Genomic DNA, 20,377 nt, shown 5'->3' with positions numbered 1-20,377 from the left:
AGCGTCTTCCAGCATCCTCCAGCTGTCATCCAGCATCGTCCAGCTGTCATCCAGCATCCTCCAGCGTCCTCCAGCATCCTTCAGCTGTCATCCAGCATCCTCCAGCTTCTTCCAGCATCCTCCAGCTGTCATCCAGCATCCTCCAGCGTCCTCCAGCTGTCATCCAGCATCCTCCAGCTTCTTCCAGCATCCTCCAGCTGTCATCCAGCATCCTCCAGCGTCCTCCAGCTGTCATCCAGCATCCTTCAGCATCCTCCAGCGTCCTCCAGCATCCTCCAGTTGTCATCCAGTATCCTCCAGCATCCTCCAGTTGTCATCCAGCATCCTCCAGCATCCTCCAGTTGTCATCCAGCATCCTCCAGCATCCTCCAGCTGTCATCCAGCATCCTTCAGCATCCTCCAGCGTCCTCCAGCATCCTCCAGCTATCATCCAGTATCCTCCAGCATCCTCCAGTTGTCATCCAGCATCCTCCAGTTGTCATCCAGCATCCTCCAGCATCCTCCAGCTGATTTGAGGCGGCAGAATCAGAGCAGGCCATGGATGTGCTTCCTGGCAAGCATCCTTGCGATGCTCAACTGCTTGGACCAGGACTTCTCTGTGAAGGCACTGCATGAAAAAGAACATAGTTTACTTCTACTATAGTACTTGAAGACATCTCCAACTATGACATCCAACCTGGCCATGGTCAAGCAGTGTATTGCGTTCTCTCTGGGCGTGGGGCCCCTTGCCTGGAAGGACACGGTAAAGAAAGGATGGGAACTCGGTGATGCGCCAACATTCCTGCCCTTTCGGTTTTGCTTTGGAGTTTTGGGATTTAGCACAGGCAGCGGTAATGTCTCGCTTGGTTTGGTTCTCCTTCTTTTAGGCTCGGAGGACATCTTTGGTGGCGTGAAGCCATCTACCAACAACACCCTGCAAGGAAAGGTGCTCTGGTTCGGACCTGATGCCATCCTCTGCTGCACCAACGATAACCAGCGCTTCATCTGAAGGTAGACACGTACGGGCAGGGACATATTTTGCAGAGAAATGACGGAAGTTAGCTTTTCAGCTAAGTAGCGCACGCACTCCCCGTGACCATGCTGAACGGCGATTCTCAACGGGTCGCGTCCTGCAGGGTCCCTGCAAGCCAGAGTTAAAACGTTCTTTGCGACGAAGAGCTTGAGGATGAGAAGCTGACTGCTCTCTGCAGCTACATGGACGGGGCATCTTCTTGTGTCCGGGTGGGCCGTCTGCTGGCACCACTGGCGGTACGGATGGACCCCCACCGGTTGATCAGCATGCACCCCCTTTTCCAGGAGCCAATCCGCCAGCTCCAGGTGACCAGAAGAGGCCGCGATGTAGAGCGCCACCCGCAGCTGAAATCTGGAACGACAAAAAGCAAAAGGGGACGGATAGTGATGAGGAGTCTGTCACTTTTTGGGGGGACCAAGGTTTGGACGTTGATGCAAGACTGATACAAAGTCTTAGTGAGTTTCTCATTTTAGGAGAAGTGCTAGCACAAGAATGGCGGAGATGACAACAAGTAGACCTGGACCAAATTGGGAATTGGGAATCAGGAACAAGCGGAGCAGTGCAGCTCTCGCTGGGGGCGTAGTTTTCCAGAAGAGAAACCACCAGCATCGTAGTAGACCAGTTGCTACCTTGTTAGCATCCTCCCTTTACAACCAAACAATGGCCATTAGAGAGAATAGGAGTGTTATTGGACATGGAACTCATCCATGTGTTACCGTCAGTTTTATTGCAAATGTTAGATGGTCTGTACTCCGGCTGACCGGGTTGACTCTTCAGGAAACACACAAACAAACAGGGGTCTCAAACTCAATTTACCTGGAAGCCACTTGGGCTAGGGTCTGGGCAAAGCTGGGCCTTCCAAAAAAAAAAAACGCATTTTTAAAAATATACAAACTTTTTCAGTGCTTTGGTTCCGATTTTCTACAATAAAAGCTCTGATTCCACTGTTCTCAAATATCTTAATTTTTATTTTTCTGCACAAAATAAGATGGAAAAATAAACAAATCAAAAATAAAGAAAATCAATCAATCAATAATAAATAAATATAATAATAACAAAACAGCAAATAATAAAAACTTAAACCACATATAGTTGGTGGGTAGACAAATGATTTTTTTCAGATTAAAATGAACAAAGCATTATTAGAGCCCTGTAGACATGACAAAACACGACTATAGTCACATTTATACTCTTTTTATTTACAACATATTGCGCAACTGCAGGGTCTTGAGGCACATGCTAACTCGCAAACTAGAGAGCTAGCGACCTAAACGGTAGCCTTCAAGTTATTTCCTTTAAACTTAAATAGCCAAAACCTTACCACTTCCACACGGATAGGGAGGATAACTATTAACAGTTATTTAACCTTTAACATGAACATTAATCAAACGTAATAATTTTTTCTGGGTACATGATACCATACAGCATCCATATCAAACTTGCGCGGGCCGCACTAACATTAAACTTTCATATCAAGGCGGGGGCCTCAAACTAGTGTCCAGCGGGCGTGTTTGAGACCCCTGGCTAAGAGGAAAGGGAACTCCAAGAGAAAAGTACCAACACAAAACAGGACATAGCTAAAAAAAAACAAAACAAAACCGTCACGCAGATAGTGACGCTGCTGACCTCATGACAGGCTTCTCCTGCGATACTTGACTCCGCACGGTGACTCTGTGGCCAAGGAGACAACCCTGGAGGTACTCCACCCACCCGTCCCATGTATCCAAACGAAGGACTGCACCTAAAAATAAAGTTCAGTTTGTTCGGTTTGGACACTGAATCAGTCACAACTGGATTGTTCAGGATTGAATAAATAACAGAATTGATATCAGGATTTGAATAAATAACATAGTTTCCCCCCCAGCTGGGTTTTCATTAGGGGGGTGTCTGGTCTAAAAAGCATTACCCACGCCGATGGCATAGTCTTGTAGAGTGTTGCAGTCGTAAAGCTGAACTCCAGCAGGTGTGGTGAGTCTAAAGACACCGATAGGTAGTCCGCTTTGTGCGGACACTTGTCTTTTCAGCTGGGACACGGACATTTGTAGGACGGACGCACTTCCCTTGACTGGAAATGTGTCTCCCGTCACGGCGTTAAACACATACATGGTCGGCCTCGGAGCGCTCTGAGCAAAAAGACAAGACAATTTTAGATACAAAAAATATGCTTTTTGTCTTAGAAATGTGTAGCGGCTAATATAGTCATGATCATTATCCATAATGGATCATTATCCACTCCTTATTTCTAAAATGACAAATACTTAAACTTTTTGATATAGTTAATTTTCAAACAGCTAAAATAATGCATAAGGCTAAAAATAAGCAATTAGCTAAAAATGTCATCCAATACTAATATGATCTCAGGGAAGAAGTACATTTGAAACACTTCTATGCTAGGACTACGTTATGCTAGCCATAGCATTTCAGTATGTGGAATCAAACTATGGAATGGATTGAGTAAGGAAATCAAACAATGCACAACGATGAGCCAATTCAAGAAACAATACAAGCAGTTGATGTTTGCTAAATACAAGGATGAAGAGTCTTGAACCAGTCATGATGTGCTATATATATCACTATATTGACACTTACTATGGTACCCATTATGGCATTGGATGCTCATTAAAAAAATTAAAAAATAATAATTAAAAAGAAATAATAATTAAAAAAATATAAACTAAAAAATATAAATAAAAAAGAACAATTTTTTAATTAAAAAAATTTATAAAATAAAATTCAAAACAAAAACTTAAATTATATTAGGAAAGCAGGAAGTGAACAAATGTAACACTTACTGATTGTAAAAAAAAAGTACCAGATGGAGGGGTAGGATTTAATAAGCTTCTTCGCCGTCTCCGCGTTTGGGCCGGACGCCTGTGGCTTCTGGACTTCCTGCTGGAGCCCAGGTTCCACACCCAGGGCGCCCCCCTGAGGATGCCTACCTCGCTCTTGGTCGAGGGCGCCCCCCCGGAGGGTGCTTACCGACCCAACCATTCCCTCCGTCACGTGGAGGGGTCTTGCTGGCTCCGCCGGGCCTGCCGCCCCGGCCCGCCCCCTGAAGGGTCCCGTCGGCGACCCACCTCCGGTCCCCCCACCACCCTTCCCTCTGAACTGTTTCAGACGTCTGGGATCCGTCCTTGAGGGGGGTGTACTGTCACGCCCTGTGTGGGTTTGCCCGTGACAGTTTATGTTTGAGTTTACGGTCTGGGCTTTTGGTTTCCTTTTGGCACGCTCTTATTTTGTTTGACTTCCTGTTTTTCCTCGTCTGCCTCCGTTGTCTTAGTTACCCACACCTGTCCCTAATTTGAGTGTCTATTTAGTTCAGGTGTGTGCGTCTCCCTTTGTGGGATTATTATCGTTTGTCCGCCAGCAAGTTGAGTTGTGTTTTCTTCTGCTGCTAGTATTGCTAAAATAAATATTATTTTACCTGCATTTGGTCCTGCTCTCTGCATCCTGGGGTCGCACCGCAACAAAGACATGCCGCGTCGTGACATTCCTACTCCTTTTGGACATGTGGAACTGGGAACTGATTATGGGATGCACTCAATTGGAATCTGATGCATGTTCAAATGAAATTAAACCATTACCATTACCATAAAATCTGTGTTTCATGGTGTTTTTTTTTAGGCAAGGCCCATATTTATATGAAAACATGTGATTTTATCACTGTGATATTAACACTGTGTACTTTCTGCCATCTAGTGGAAGAGCTGTGAATTGCGTGGCTTCCATAAATAAATACTGTAGATCATTCTTACATTCATTCATTCATTCATTTTTTACCGCTTATCGTCACGAGGGTCACAGGGGGTGCTGGAGCCTATCCCAGCTGTCTTGGGGCGAGAAACAGGGTACACCCTGGACTGGTGGACAGCCAATCACAGGGCACATATAGACAAACAACCATTCACACTCACATTCATACCTATGGACAATTTGGAGTGGCTAATTAACCTAGCATGTTTTTGGAATGTGGGAGGAAACCGGAGTACCCGGAGAAAACCCACGCATGCACGGGGAGAACATGCAAACTCCACACAGAGATAGCCGAGGGTGGAATTGAACCCCGGTCTCCTAGCTATGAGGTCTGCGCCCTAACCACTCGTCCGCCGTGCAGCCCACTATGAAAATATAACATTTTTAAACAAGCAATGCTACTTTGTGGAAATTCACTTATCACGGACACCCGGACACACGGAGTACCCGGAGAACATGCAAACTCCACACAGAGATGGCCGAGGGTGGAATTGAACCTTGGTCTCCTAGCTGTGAGGTCTGCGCGCTAACCACTCAACCGCCGTGCTACAACAAATATTTTGACTCGTCCAGAATTTATAATTTTCCTTGAATTATTTGTTTAATTTTATCTGTAAAAGTGTTACTATGTTACTATCAGCTGTATGTTCTCATGTCCTTTTTTTCAAAAGCACTTTAAACATCAAACCACATCAAAAAATGTAATTAAATTTTACTTTTTTTTTTTTACTAAATAAGACATCCGACTCACAAGTCATGTTGCCGGTTTGTATGTTAAAAGTTGAAATACTTTGAAAGCAACTTTCGGGCCCGATTCAAATGCTTGATGGGATCCCCGGGATGTAGTTTGCCCACCCCTGCCGTAGATGAACAAATGTAAACTGTATATAAATACATCATTAGAATTCCAAAGTAATAAAATGTAATGATAATTGTACATTTCATTTAATAGAAAATGGAATGGAAAAATAAGAAAAGTTTTTAAAAACTATGCCTACCTTATGTATTACTGAAATGTAATAGTATTCAATTCCAATTTAGTGTGTACTACTATATATCTACTATGTATCTACCTTTACGAGGAATTTTATGACGCTGCCACTGGAGACGCCCACGTCACACAGGGCCCAGCTGTCCTGGAGGGCGGCGCCCCCGTGGCTCAGTTCCAGGTTTTCACTGCTTGTGTGCACCAGAAAGGAGTCCTAGACAAGACACAAAGAATTATTATTATTATTATTATTATTATTATTATTATTATTATTATTATTATTATTATTATTATTATTATTATTATTATTATTATTATTATTATTATTATTATTATTATTATTATTATTATTATTACTACATTACAGCCCCTTACATTTGAAGGTGACCTATTGTTGGGCCCTTTGTATTGAGTTGTGGACTCCTAGAGAGCAGCTACACACAATAACCAAAGACAAAGTTTTCTCCATGTTCCAGAATCTGCACCTATTCCACCTGGATGAACACTCCACTGTGATTGGTCCAGCCGCAAACAGCGTTGTACACTGTGCATGCCCATATAAGGAAGGTTCACTGCGACATCAGAGCCAAAGTCTCTGAAGGCGAGCCATCCCAACCCCCTGAACCTTTATCTATCTGAAACTTTGGAATGTTTAACACCAGAATACGACATTTGTATTGAAATGCTGACGCTAGTTTTCACATTTTATTGCAAATGTTGATCCAAAATCAGAAGACAATATCAACGTCAAAGAGCAGGAGTGTTTGAAAGGAAAATGAGGAGCAAGTGTCTCAATTACATGCCATTTGCTGGTGGTCCCTGAACGCAACCCCTAAAAGCAGGGGTCTATTGATCGATACCAAAATGTCCCGTATCATCCACCCCACATCCTCCAAGTTGTCTAATAATTAAACAAATGTTCCTTCTGTGCCCCATTAAAGACGTTTGGTTGATGGCAGCCATGTTGTTTCTACCAATCTTTCTCAAATTTGACACGCAATGTTCTTGTCATTCCCCTAAAGCAAGGGTCTCAAACACGCGGCCCGCTGGCCAGATGTGGCCCGCAGGACACTAGTTTGAGGCCCCCGCCTTGATATGAAAGTTTAATGTTAGTGCGGCCCGCGCAAGTTTGATATGGATGCTGTATGGTATCATGTACCCAGAAAAAATTATTACGTTTGATTAATGTTCATGTTAAAGGTTAAATAACTGTTAATAGTTATCCTGCCTATCCGTGTGGAAGTGGTAAGTTTTTGGTTATTTAAGTTGAAAGGAAATAACTTGAAGGCTACTGTTTAGGTGGCTAGCTCTCTAGTTTGCGAGTTAGCATGTGTCTCAAGACCCTGCAGTTGCGCAATATGTTGTAAATAAAAAAAGTATAAATGTGACTATAGTCGTGTTTTGTCATGTCTACAGGGCTCTAATAATGCTTTGTTCATTTTAATCTGAAAAAAATAATTTGTCTACCCACCAACTATATGTGGTTTCTTAAGTTTTTATTATTTGCCTTTTTATTATTATTATATTTATTTATTACTGATTGATTTTCTTTATTTTTGATTTGTTTATTTATTTTTCATCTTATTTTGTGTAGAAAAATAAAAAGTAAGATATTTGAGAACAGTGGAATGTTTTATCAGAGCTTTTCTTGTAGAAAATTGGAACCAAAGCGAAGTTTTTAAAAAAATTTTGTTTTTAATAAATGCGTTTTTTTTTTGTTTTTTTTTGGAAAGCATGATGTGGCCCAGTCTCACCCAGACCCAAGCTCCAGTGGCCCCCAAGTAAATGGAGTTTGAGACCCCTGCCCTAAAGCGTGCATACATTTTCCTGGTGATTCGGCTAAGCATGCTAACGATGCTGTGCCTGTTTTATACAACTGTGTGAGAAATTTCAAGTCAATCCTACCCATGGGGCTGAATAACAGCGTCACTATGAAGATAAATACAAACAATAGCCCAGGCAACACGGCACGGCGGTCGAGTGGTTAGCGTGCAAACCTCACAGCGAGGACACCAGGGTTCAATTCCAATTCCTCGGTCACCTCTGTGTGGAGTTTTTTATGTTCTCCCCAGTGCATGCGTGGGTTTTCTCCAGGTACTCCGGTTTCCTCCCACATTCTAAAAACATGCTAGGTTAATTAGCCACTCCAAATTGTCCATAGGTATGAGTGTGAGTGTGAATGGTTGTTTGTCTATATGTGCCCTGTGATTGGCTGGCCACCAGTCCAGGGTGTACCCCCCACAAATGTGGCACGTTTTGAACACATTTGGCAGTTCATGGCGGAGATGATGAACGTCGGCGTCACTTACCTTCACCATCTGCTTCACGGCCCCCACAGTCTGACTTGCAGGGACGTCGAAAGACTCCCGGGACCCCTCATAGCAGACAAAGATCCTCATGGCCACCACGTCCGTCTTCTGTCTGACGGTCCTCCTGGTGAGCCGTGTGAGTGGGGGTGGGGGGGGGTGTCCTGGGTGGAGTCACTAAAACGGGGAGGGTGGGCGACCACGTGGAAACAATGCACAAGCAACATGTCTTACCTGCATAGCAACTGAGGGTGGGCGGATTTATCCAAATACCCGTAGTAGTGATATCATGGTAGTATCAGCATTGGGTCGATACTAGCATGATTTATATTTTTTTGCTGTTTTCTGTTCTTTTTTAGTGGGGGTTTGTGTGGCAAAACACACCAAAGTTACAGTGAAGCATGTGGAGCTGTGTGAGAAATTTCAAGTCAATCTGTGGAGAGTCTTAACAGTTAAGGCAAGACATTTAAGCAAAAATTTAAGGCAAAAATAAAAAAAAATCATTCAAAGTACCAAGCACGCTCACTCGCTCGTTTGGTTACACTCCCAAGTGGTCACGAGGACTTCCAGTGTTGCGCCACTGCCGAACCTAACATAATAAGAGTTGAAAATAAACAGCGATGTGGGCTTTTAACATCCAGCCATATGTATTGGATCCCCAATCCTATCCGGAAGTAGAGACTGGACGGTCCCAAGTTTCTCAAGACGTATCTCATTGCTAACTAGCTTTAGCATTTTATCGTTAGGTTTTCTAACGCATCGGTGACGTCCAATGTTTTTTCCCGGGACTACCAGTGTTTAAAAAAACTCAGGTAGAGCCACTATTTGTGGTGGGAAACGACTATTAGCAACCCCCGCTCCATGCATGCACACTATATAATGCTACACAAGCACTTTTGCTCCATGACTGACACTAAATAAAGACAGTTAGGACAGTTTGTGGGCTCATACAGCTGCATAGTGGCCCATGTTTGGACAGCCCTGATTTATGGTAAACAATAACAACACATGCCCGGTTGTTTGTCTGAAACACAAGCTGTCATTAGACGTTTTGTTGCAATTCTGCTTCCTGGTAAAGCCACAATCGCACATCACTTACATGACGGCTTTGGCAGTTGGTCGTCTATTCAAACCGGCAGCGATCTGACGTCATCTTCTGTCTCTGCGACACCAGTAAAAGGAAAACAAGTATTTATTGCTTTGGCTTTGTTTGGCTTTGACTACGGTTGTTTCAATGTCCTTTGATAGAATTTAACAGTTCTTCAGTAAACTTTTACAAGAAATTCTCATTTGCATTTGACCTTTAGAAATCATTTTTATTTGTTTCAACACTGCACAGCCCAGCAAGTGGATATCATTAAAATACATGGGTAAAATATGCAGGCACACAGGTTTATCATATAAAGCAGGGGTCTCAAACTCAATTTACCTGGGGGCCACTGGAGCTAGGGTCTGGGCAAGGCTGGGACGCATCAGGTTTTCCAAAAAAAAAAACAAAAACGCATTTATTAAAAACAGAAAAATATACAAACTTTTTTGATTTTCTACAATAAAAGCTCTGATAAAACATTCCACTGTTCTCAAATATCTTCATTTTTATTTTTCTACACAAAATAAGATGAAAAATAAATAAACACATCAAGAATAAAGAAAATCAATCAATCAGTAATAAATAAATAAATATAATAATAATAATAATAAAACGGCAAATAAAAAAAACTTAAGAAAGAAAATTTTTTTTCAGATTAAAATGAACAAAGCATTATTAGAGCCCTGTAGACATGACAAAACACGACTATAGTCACATTTATACTTTTTTTATTCACAACATATTGCGCAACTGCAGGGTCTTGAGACACATGCTAACTCGCAAACTAGAGAGCTAGCGACCTAAACGGTAGCCTTCAAGTTATTTCCTTTCAACTTAAATAGCCAAAAACGTACCACTTCCACACGGATAGGGAGGATAACTATTAACAGTTATTTAACCTTTAACATGAACATTAATCAAACATAATAATTTTTTCTGGGTACATGATACCATACAGCATTCATATCAAACTTGCGCGGGCCGCACTAACATTAAACTTTCATATCAAGATGAGGGCCTTAAACTAGTGTCCTGCGGGCCACATTTGGCTGGCGGGCCGTGTGTTTGAGACCCCTGATATAAAGGGTTAAATACAGAAGATAGCATACATATAATTCTGTAATTAAAAATTCCAAATGTAAAACATAGGAATACAAGCAATGTTTGAGTTTTATCTCTTTACATTGTGCGTGTTTGCGTTTGAATTTTTGCTGTTTAATTTTATTTCTACAATGTGCTGAAAAATAAGAAATTAACCACAGGTGACAAATGCACAGCTGTTAATAATTACTGTGTTTCACTGTATTTTAAAAATATGTTTTTCATTTTATAAAACAGTGGAAAAAACGATGGATGAAATAATTATCAAACTGAGACTCGATACCAGTGTCCACTGCAAAGTACATGGCATAAATCAGTATTTAAATTCTGTATATTCAGTATTTATTGACCAAAAACATACTCTGACATATTGCTTTCACCAAAATTAGACTTTTTCATCCTTATAATCGTATAAACCGGTCTATTGGTTGCTCATGTGTTGCGAAAATAGCAACAAAATGTCAATTAACGCTGCCGAAGTATTGCTCTGATTGTCACGTGTCACTTGTTTACCGCTGGAATTTCCGGAAACGACACACGATTGACAACTGGTCTGTCCAATCGGGACTCGAGTAGGGAGGTGTGCGCGTGTGGCGGAAGTTTGTACTCTCCCGTGAAGGAAGAAGACGGAGGAGAGGATTAACGGGTCGGCCCGGTCGTTCAAACGGCGTGACGTTCAACCCAGTTCGATGCGGACTCAAACACTCGTTCGGGGCATTTGTAAAGAAATATAGCAATGTCCCTGCCAGGAGCTTCAATCGAGGATAAGAAAAAACACTGCGAAGAAACCAAGGTACAGCCCCCTGCTAGCTAACCAGTGTTAGCATAATCGGGTAATAATAAATAAATGGCGTTGCTTTTCTTTCTAACTGCTTACATTTAAAATGTCAAGAGTCACTTAAATGTGTGAACGCAGAATAGCAACAATAACAATCTTATCTCTCACTCTCAGTGGAAGTGGGCCACGATTTGTAATGTGTTGTTAACGGACGGCTGAGATTTATCTGTGTAAATTGTAAGGTTAACTTGTGAGTTCATCGTTTTGTCATCACGTTTTTGACATCTTCTGTTCATCTTCATTTCATCACGAAAAAAAAATAGCTGACATTTTATCATAAAATGTCATTTGATGCCTAGTCATCTGTTCTCTGCTGTCATGGGTGATGCAGCTTTCACTTCCTCCAGGTTCATTTTACAGTCTTACTTTGTTCACATTTACCCGTTTACAATGTTTACATTATAGGAAATGTTTTTTCCCCTTTGCTTTTTGCAACGATGTGCCAGATTGCAGTAAAGACTATTGCTCGAATGCAGGGGTCTCAAACACGCGGCCCGCGGGCCAAATGTGGCCCGCAGGACACTAGTTTGAAGCCCCCGCCTTGATATGAAAGTTTAATGTTAGTGTGGCCCGCGCAAGTTTGATATGGATGCTGTATGGTATCATGTACCCAGAAAAAATTATTACATTTGATTAATGTTCACGTTAAAGGTTAAATAACTGTTAACAGTTATCCTCCCTATCCGTGTGGAAGTGGTAAGTTTTTGGCTATTTAAGTTTAAAGGAAATAACTTGAAGGCTACCGTTTAGGTCGCTAACTCTCTAGTTTGCGAGTTAGCATGTGTCTCAAGACCCTGCAGTTGCGCAATATGTTTTAAATAAAGAGTATAAATGTGACTATAGTCGTGTTTTGTCATGTCTACAGGACTCTAATAATGCTTTGTTCATTTTAATGTGAAAAAAATAATTTGTCTACCCACCAACTATATGTGGTTTCTTAAGTTTTTAATATTTGTCGTTTTATTATTATTATATTTATTTATTACTGATTGATTGATTTTCTTTATTCTTGATTTGTTTATTTATTTTTCATCTTATTTTGTGTAGAAAAATAAAAATTAAGATATTTGAGAACAGTGGAATGTTTTATCAGAGCTTTTATTGTAGAAAATTTGAACAATTTTTTTTTGGTTTTTAATAACCTGATGCGGCCCAGTTTCACCCAGACCTGAGCTCCAGTGGCCCCCAAGTAAATTGAGTTTGAGACCCCTGCTATAGGAAATGTTTTTTCCCTTTTGCTTTTTGCAACGATGTGCCAGATTGCAGTAAAGGCTATTCCAGTAATGGATTTGAAGCTATTTTGCATCAATTTAATGGCAGCATTATGCTTTGCAAGGTAGATTTGTGTACATTAGCATTCCCATTAGCGTATAGATAGAAATTAGTGCTTAGATTACTTAATGTGGCATAGTATGGGATCATAGAAAATAATAGAGTAATAGCTTTACAGGTAGTATACCATCTTAGTATTTTTGAAGTAATTACAGTATCAGTACTGGTTTCGTTGACCTGTGCAGTTAAACACGTATTGCTTTGGTTTGCATATTTCCATCCAGCTGTGTGCACGGCTCTGGAAGACAATAGAAGGAAGCCGACACATCATGTCAGGAAACTAAACAGGTGGTTTCTTGCAGGCTATTTCTGCCTTATGCAGCATTTCATTTTGTTGTTAATTATTTTTTATGAAGAGTCACAAGGCTGAGTCACAAACATGGCCTAACTTGTAAGGGGGCGTTGCAAACGCCTGTTTTGAGTTAAATTCCAGTGTTTGCAAAAACACTAGATTCAGTTTTTTTCCAGTCCTGGATTATACAATCACGTGCACGGGAATTTCCAGACGCAGTCCATGTAGTGGACCTAGGATAAAACTGATCTAGGAAAGTATGAGATGTTATTAGACTTGGCATTCTTTAATATGATTTGTGTGTTTTTCTTTTTCTAGGGGTGACAACAATCGCATCACAGTGTGTGTCTGTGTGTTTATGTGTGTGCGTGCATGCACATTGGCGTTTGTTTGTGGTACTGCCGCTGTCCCAACGTGATGCCAACATGCTGCTGTCCCTGGGAATGCTGATGCTGTCGGCCACGCAGATCTACACCATCTTCACCGTCCAGCTCTTTGCCTTCCTCAACCTGCTGCCCGTGGAAGCCGACATCTCCGCCGTGAGTACCTCTGAGTGCGTTCGGGTGTAGATGATCCCAATGTACACCGTGAATAATGGACACACTAATAAGTACTCCAGTTTGGGATCAATACATTGTGAGATGTATAGGTACCCGTCAGTAATGAATGCAGAATGACAGAATCTGACTCGGAGTCATGGTCTCGCCTTTAGTCTGATTGTACTGCTACTACTGTGCTTCTGTTTGCCGTGGCGCCGCCTCCACCTCCCTCTAAAGCAGGGGTCTCAAACATGCGGCCCAAAGGCCAAATGTGGCTCGCAGGACACCAGTTTGAGGCCCCCGCCTTGATATGAAAGTTTAATGTTAGTGCGGCCCACGCAAGTTTGATATGGATACTGTATGGTATCATGTACCCAGAAAAAATTATTACGTTTGATTAATGTTCATATTAAAGGTTAAATAACTGTTAATAGTTATCCTCCCTATCCATGTGGAAGTGGTACGTTTTTGGCTATTTAAGTTTAAAGGAAATAACTTGAAGGCTACCGTTTAGGGCGCTAGCTCTCTAGTTTGCGAGTTAGCATGTGTCTCAAGACCCTGCAGTTGCGCAATATGTTGTAAATAAAAAAAGTATAAATGTGACTATAGTCGTGTTTTGTCATGTCTACAGGGCTCTAATAATGCTTTGTTCATTTTAATGTGAAAAAAATAATTTGTCTATCCACCAACTATATGTGGTTTCTTAAGTTTTTATTATTTGCCGTTTTATTATTATTATTATTATATTTATTTATTACTGATTGATTGATTTTCTTTATTCTTGATTTGTTTATTTATTTTTCATCTTATTTTGTGCAGAAAAATAAAAATTAAGATATTTGAGAACAGTGGAATGTTTTATCGGAACCAAAGTACTGAAAAAGTTTGTATATTTTTCTGTTTTTAATACATGCGTTTTTTTTTTTTTGGAAAACCTGATGCGGCCCAGCCTTGCCCAGACCCTAGCTCCAGTGGCCCCCGGGTAAATTGAGTTTGAGACCCCTGCTCTAAAGGTAGCGCTAGTACGTGGGTCAGCTGTTGCACTTGGTCGGCTTGGCTGGCAGTCGCAGATAACGCCGACATTCCACAGTCGGGTCTAGTAGCCATGAACTAGGATAAAAAAGGGACAACTGGACTGCAGTCTTCTTTTTGTATCGTGCCCAGCTGTTTGAGCATCGTAAATAATACATTCTCTTCATTTTTGTTCCCTTTCAGTACTCGTTTGACAACAAAACAGAGAATTTTGATGACCTCCCTTCACGCTTTGGGTACCGTCTACCCAGCGATGGATTGAAGGTGAGTCTCAAGCATTTCAGGTGCATTTTTACATATTTTTGGACAGGATAAAATAAGGATATGGTTCATATGGATATAGACTGGATTTGATATGGAGGTGTCATGTTTTTTTGTTTTTTGTTTTTTTATAATTTTTAATATTTTCATGAACTTTTCTTTTGTAATATTGTGACTTTATTTCCATAATATTTGACTTTATTCCCAGAATATCATAGTTTTCCAAAAGCTACTTTATTGTAACTTTTATTTAGTTTTGTTCTTTCCACATTGTTTTCTGACTTAAAAAAAGCATTTTTTACATACATATTATTTATCTTATAAATATTATTTACAAGTCCATGCTACTAAAATGACATTTTTCTACATAATACGAGTTTATTCACATACTCACTTTTTTCTCTTAATATTTTTACTTTTATTCTCCTAACATTGTAACTTGTTCTGCAAGCTGATTTTCCAAAAATGTTTTGCTCATAATATTGCACAATAGTATGACTTCAACCATTTTTTCTGTAATATTTGTTCTTCATGGCAGTTATTTTTCCTCACATTATGGAAGTGAATTGTAAAATTGCAACTTTTTCTTGTAAATTCTTGTAAAATTACTACAGATATCCCCATTTTTGCAGATTTAAGTTAAATTGTCAAATGACATTTTTAGAATGTGCCGAAGGCTTATAAAAAAAAAACAGCCATGGGTCGAAAATGGTAAATAATGGTTTAATTTCTTTGACCGTGCACACCACATGTGGACCCCGCCGCTTGCCCGAGGACAGCTGGGGTAGGCTCCATCACGCCCGCGACCCTCGTGAGGATAAGCGGTAGAAAATAAACGAACGAATGAATGTCTTCTGCGCCCCTTTTGGTGCTTGTTACTTTGGTAATACCGCTAGTCGGCCAACAGAGGGCTCTTGTGCACTTTGTTGTTATTACGTCATGTATTTTTTGTATTTGGCCGACAGAGGGCGCGCTTGACACTGCTTTCCACAGTCAGTAGGGCAATGAGGCAGTAGCACAGTGACGTCATTAGCAGACAAGGCACGCAGAGGTGAAGGGCAGCAAGGATTCTTGGTAATTCCTCACACCCTTTGCTTCATGTGTACTTTACACATGGACTTGTTGATCATTTACAAATTGCTGCTATTTTGGCCCTCGAGTGTGTGTGTGTGTGTGTGTGTGGACAAAAAGAGGTTGCATTCATGCGAGCCTGTGAGAGAGGAAGTGCTGATGTTCTCTGACATACATTGTGGTTTTTTGAGTCACTATCTTAAAGGACGCCTGACTGCTTCACACTTCCTGTCAAAGCAGCGTTTGAGTTCCCCCCTCCCATTTTTCATCAATTCTGGGTGCTCATTACACAGTCAGCTTCTTTTATCGCCATCCTTTTGCCTCTTTTCAGTGTTCCTCATGAGCTGCGTAGGTTTTTGTCTTGTACTGTTTCCATTTTTCTCGCCACTTTGTCGGTCTCATTCGGGCTTTCCTTCGTCTCAGCAGCTCTCTCCTCGGCTCTCGTGGGACTCTTCACAAGCTGCTGGAAAGCAGACCTAAGGCATGAAGCCAGGCAGATAGAGAGGGGGAAGTGATTAGTAGGGGAACCGGGGGAACACGACAGACACACGATGCCTTATATGACTGATGTGCACGATAACGCTTTATTGTGTAAGGGCCAAAGCCGTTTACATCGCCAGCCATCGCCATTTTGGATTGCGTGGTGGTGATCTAACTTGCTTTTGGCCTACTTTCAACACCAAATTTTCCATTTGATTCCATCCCAATTCAGAGTTCAAACTGTCACCATCATAAAACCTCTATTAACTATAAAGGCTTGAAATAGAAACTATTTCCAGCAGTAAACCTTGCCATTTAGGTGACATGGCTTTCATTAGTAACACACACACATTTTTACCAGAGTAAGTCATATGTTTTCATGGTTGCCCAAAGGACATAAAACCAAAAAGTTAGATTCCTAGTCCATGAAAAACCTGGCACTGAGAATATCCAGCATTTTAATTTTGACAGTTTTACAAAAACTACATTGGTGCCAAAATGAATGGACGTTGGTGCTCATGACAACAACTGATTAGCAGGAAAGTCACAGAACACATTTAATGAGGAACTAATGAGTAGAGTAGTTACTGGGGACTTAAGGCACATCGATGTAGAGTAGTTACGAAGTAACTAATGAGTAGAGTAGTTACTGGGGACTTAAGGCACATGAATTTAGAGTGGTTACTGATGAACTAAGGAGTACAGTAGTCACTGGGGACTTAAGGCACATCAATTTAGAGTAGTTGCTGAGGAACGAATGAGTAGAGTAGTTACTGGGGACTTAAGGCACATGAATTTCGAGTAGTTACTGAGGAACTAATGAGTAGAGTAGTTACTGGGGACTTAAAGTTCATAAATTTAGAGTCACCAGAGTAGTTACCGGTGAACCAATGAGTAGAGTAGTTACTGGGGACTTAAGGCACATCGATGTAGAGTAGTTACGAAGTAACTAATGAGTAGAGTAGTTACTGGGTACTCAAGGCACATTAATTTAGAGTAGTTACTGAGGAACTAATGAGTAGAGTAGTTAATGGGGACCTAAGGCACATTGATTTAGAGTAGTTACTGAAGAACTAATGAGTAGAGTAGTTACTGAGGACTTAAGGCACATGAATTTAGAGTAGTTACTGATGAACTAATGAGTAGAGTAGTTACTGGGGACTTAAGGCACATCGATTTAGAATAGTTGCTGAGGAACTAATGAGTAGAGTAGTTACTGGGGACTTAAGGCACATTGATTTAGAGTAGTTACTGAGGAACTAATGAGTAGAGTAGTTACTGAGGACTTAAGGTACATGGATTTAGAGTAGTTACTGAGGAACTGATGTGTAGAGTAGTTACTGAGGACTTAAGGCACATGAATTTAGAGTAGTTACTGAGGAACTAATGAGTAGAGTAGTTACTGGAGACTTAAGGAACTAATGAGGAAGTGGAGTGGTTGGTTGGTTAGGTGCCAAGCTGCAGGAGTACAGGTGTGCTGACATGAATTTATACTGTAGTCTAATGTCATGTTTTGACAATGATGACATTAAAAAGCAGCCAGACTGCGATGCCAGAATGCATGCCAAAACCCACCATGGCCGGCGGGATACCTTGTGGTTATCTTCAAATGACGATTTGTGGCATTCCCCCAGGGTTTCCTGATCGGCGCACACCCAGCCAATGCGTGCGAGCCCATCCAGCCCCCCCCCAGGGACAACTTGACGGGAGCCTTCATCGTCCTCATCAAACGCTTTGACTGCAACTTTGACATCAAGGTACATTCCTTCTCGCCACTTCCACACTACTGTTTGCAGTACAGTGTATCACTTTATCAATGATACATGTGTTTGATGGCTTGATGCCATCATGCAACAATGCGTGGGTTTTCCCCGGGGACTCCAGTTTCCTCCCACATTCCAAAAACATGCTAGGTTAATTGGCCACTCCAAATTGTCCATAGGTATGAATGTGAGTGTGAATGGTTGTTTGTCTGTATGTGCACTGTGATTGGCTGGCCAGGGTGGACCCCGCCTCACGCCCGAAGACAGCTGGGATAGGCTCCAGCACCCTCCGCAACCCTTGTGAGGACAACCGGTAGAAAATGAATGAAATAGCTCTGGGACTTTTTTATCCCTATCCCAGCTGTCTAATATATGATAAAATGTATAATTGCAGTCTTGTTTACTTCATGTTCCTTTGATTAAAAGAGACGTAAGATGCACAGGGAGGAGGGAGAAGTGATGTACGGGAGAGAGTGAGGGTTAAGAACAGGAAAGAGGAGGTGTGAATGAATATTTGCAGAGATCTTGGCGGCCTCCTCAGCATCCGAGTGTTCAATGTTTCTTCAGCTCAGCTTACCTGTACATTCATTCATCCTCTCATCAGCCCGTTTCTTTTTTTTTTTCCTTCTGTTTCATTCTGGTGGCTGTCAAGCGGCCAAACAGCCTTTTAAGGTCACACTGCATTTTTTGTATCATTGCAAAGCATTTAGTCAGGAAGAACCGCCCCCACAGACCGTACCACACACACATTTGGACATGTGGAAGTCAGGCTTCAGTCCAAATGGCCTTACATTCCTCAAATGTTTCCACTGCTGCAACATACCTGAGAGAGAGAGAGAGAGAGAGAGAGAGAGAGAGAGAGAGAGAGAGAGAAGCTGGAGGATAAGCAGATTCCACCTCAAAAAGCTGATTTGGGCCATAAACAAAACGTCTTAGATCAGGGGTCTCAAACACGCGGCCCGCGGGCCAAATGTGGCCTGCAGGACACTAGTTTGAGGCCCCCGCCTTGATATGAAAGTTTAATGTTAGTGCGGCCCGCGCAAGTTTGATATGGATGCTGTATGGTATCATGTACCCAGAAAAAATTATTACGTTTGATTAATGTTCATGTTAAAGGTTAAATAACTGTTAATAGTTATCCTCCCTATCCGTGTGGAAGTGGTAAGTTTTTGGCTATTTAAGTTTAAAGGAAATAACTTGGAGGCTACTGTTTAGGTCGCTAGCTCTCTAGTTTGCGAGTTAGCACGTGTCTCAAGACCCTGCAGTTGCGCAATATGTTGTAAATAAAGAGTATAAATGTGACTATAGTCGTGTTTTGTCATGTCTACAGGGCTCTAATAATGCTTTGTTCATTTTAATCTGAAAAAAATCATTTGTCTACCCACCAACTATATGTGGTTTCTTAATTTTTAATTATTTGCCGTTTTATTATTATTATTATATTTATTTATTTATTACTGATTGATGTTCTTTATTCTTGATTTGTTTATTTATTTTTCATCTTATTTTGTGTAGAAAAATAAAAAGTAAGATATTTGAGAACAGTGGAATGTTTTATCAGAGCTTTTATTGTAAAAAATTGGAACCAAAGCGAAGTTTTTTTTAATTTTTTTGTTTTTACTAAATGCGTTTTTTTTTTTTTTTAAACCTGATGCGGCCCAGCCTCACCCAGACCCGAGCTCCAGTGGCCCCCAGTAAATTGAGTTTGAGACCCCTGTCTTAGATCAACTCCTCACCCCTTACTGAACTTAGTCCTCCAGCTTCTATTTATAGTTTGTTATTGGAAAGGACAAATACAGAAACATAACTTAGTCACACTAGAACTAGAATGGGCCACAATGCTGTCAGAATGAACATTTGTGCTTTAGTCCTGGGAGTTTGAAGTACATTCCAACAATTTTGAATATTTTGAACATGAATCCTGTTCATGAACATGGAAGTAGATTCCAATTGGGAAAATATTGAACGGCATTGGACAGGTGTCGTAAACATTCTTATAGTATTCCAACTAAAAAATGACCATAATGTCCACCCTGACTGGGATGCTGATTGATGGGACGGCTATACCCACTATACGATACACCGTATCACATATATCACATATAATGGCAGTATTTCTTCATGTCTTTAAGACGTCACCCACATGTTACGGCTGGCACATTAGCCGCTAGCGTCCGTTGAGTCAGCACCAGAATGGATCCGTGGCTGTGATGGGCCATAAAGGAGACGTCTGTGCACTTAACCTTCTGTGAAGTGTGAGCGCGTCCACACGTAGATGGCGTGTGTGAGTGTGTGAAGAGGTCGAGTGTCGGGAGAAAGTGTCTGAGATGGGGAGGGCAGAAGGGGGTGTCTATTCGGTGTGTGTGTGTTTTGCAGCATTCCTCTGACGGGTTCTATTTAGAAAAGAAATCTGGAGGGAATCGGGGTTGCACTTCCTGTGCGGTGGGACTTTTTGAGGTTTTTTGCAGGAGGGGGGTTTGCACATGGCATCGGTGCAGGAGATGTGGGGGGGGGGGGGG

General features: G+C 41.4%; 2 protein-coding genes across 2 annotated transcripts in view; one reads left to right on the top strand and one right to left on the bottom strand.

Annotated features, from left to right (window-relative positions):
- Positions 1-478: 478 nt before the first annotated feature.
- On the bottom strand, positions 479-8,177 carry LOC131129455 (protein ANKUB1-like). Its single transcript, XM_058073058.2, has 6 exons — positions 8,063-8,177; positions 5,839-5,967; positions 2,919-3,135; positions 2,639-2,753; positions 677-1,363; positions 479-607 (listed from the first exon to the last, which is right to left on the bottom strand). Exons 1-6 carry the CDS (start codon positions 8,150-8,152, stop codon positions 526-528), a joined length of 1,320 nt encoding a protein of 439 aa, XP_057929041.2. The 5' UTR covers positions 8,153-8,177; the 3' UTR covers positions 479-525.
- Positions 8,178-10,836: 2,659 nt separating this feature from the next.
- rnf13 (ring finger protein 13) overlaps positions 10,837-20,377 on the top strand; it is a 35,362-nt gene continuing 25,821 nt past the window's right edge. The window contains exons 1-4 of the mRNA XM_058072743.2: positions 10,837-11,043; positions 13,031-13,251; positions 14,467-14,547; positions 17,730-17,852. Coding sequence (XP_057928726.2) covers positions 13,138-13,251; positions 14,467-14,547; positions 17,730-17,852 — 318 coding nt within the window. The 5' untranslated portion in view covers positions 10,837-11,043; positions 13,031-13,137. The remainder of the gene's footprint in view (positions 11,044-13,030; positions 13,252-14,466; positions 14,548-17,729; positions 17,853-20,377) is intronic.

Source organism: Doryrhamphus excisus, linkage group LG4 (genome assembly GCF_037039965.1).
Source record: "Doryrhamphus excisus strain RoL-2023G ecotype Guam linkage group LG4, RoL_Dexc_Guam_v1.1, whole genome shotgun sequence".
In the NCBI taxonomy this organism is placed as follows: Eukaryota; Metazoa; Chordata; class Actinopteri; order Syngnathiformes; family Syngnathidae; genus Doryrhamphus; species Doryrhamphus excisus.
This window is presented reverse-complemented; position numbering and strand designations above follow the sequence as displayed.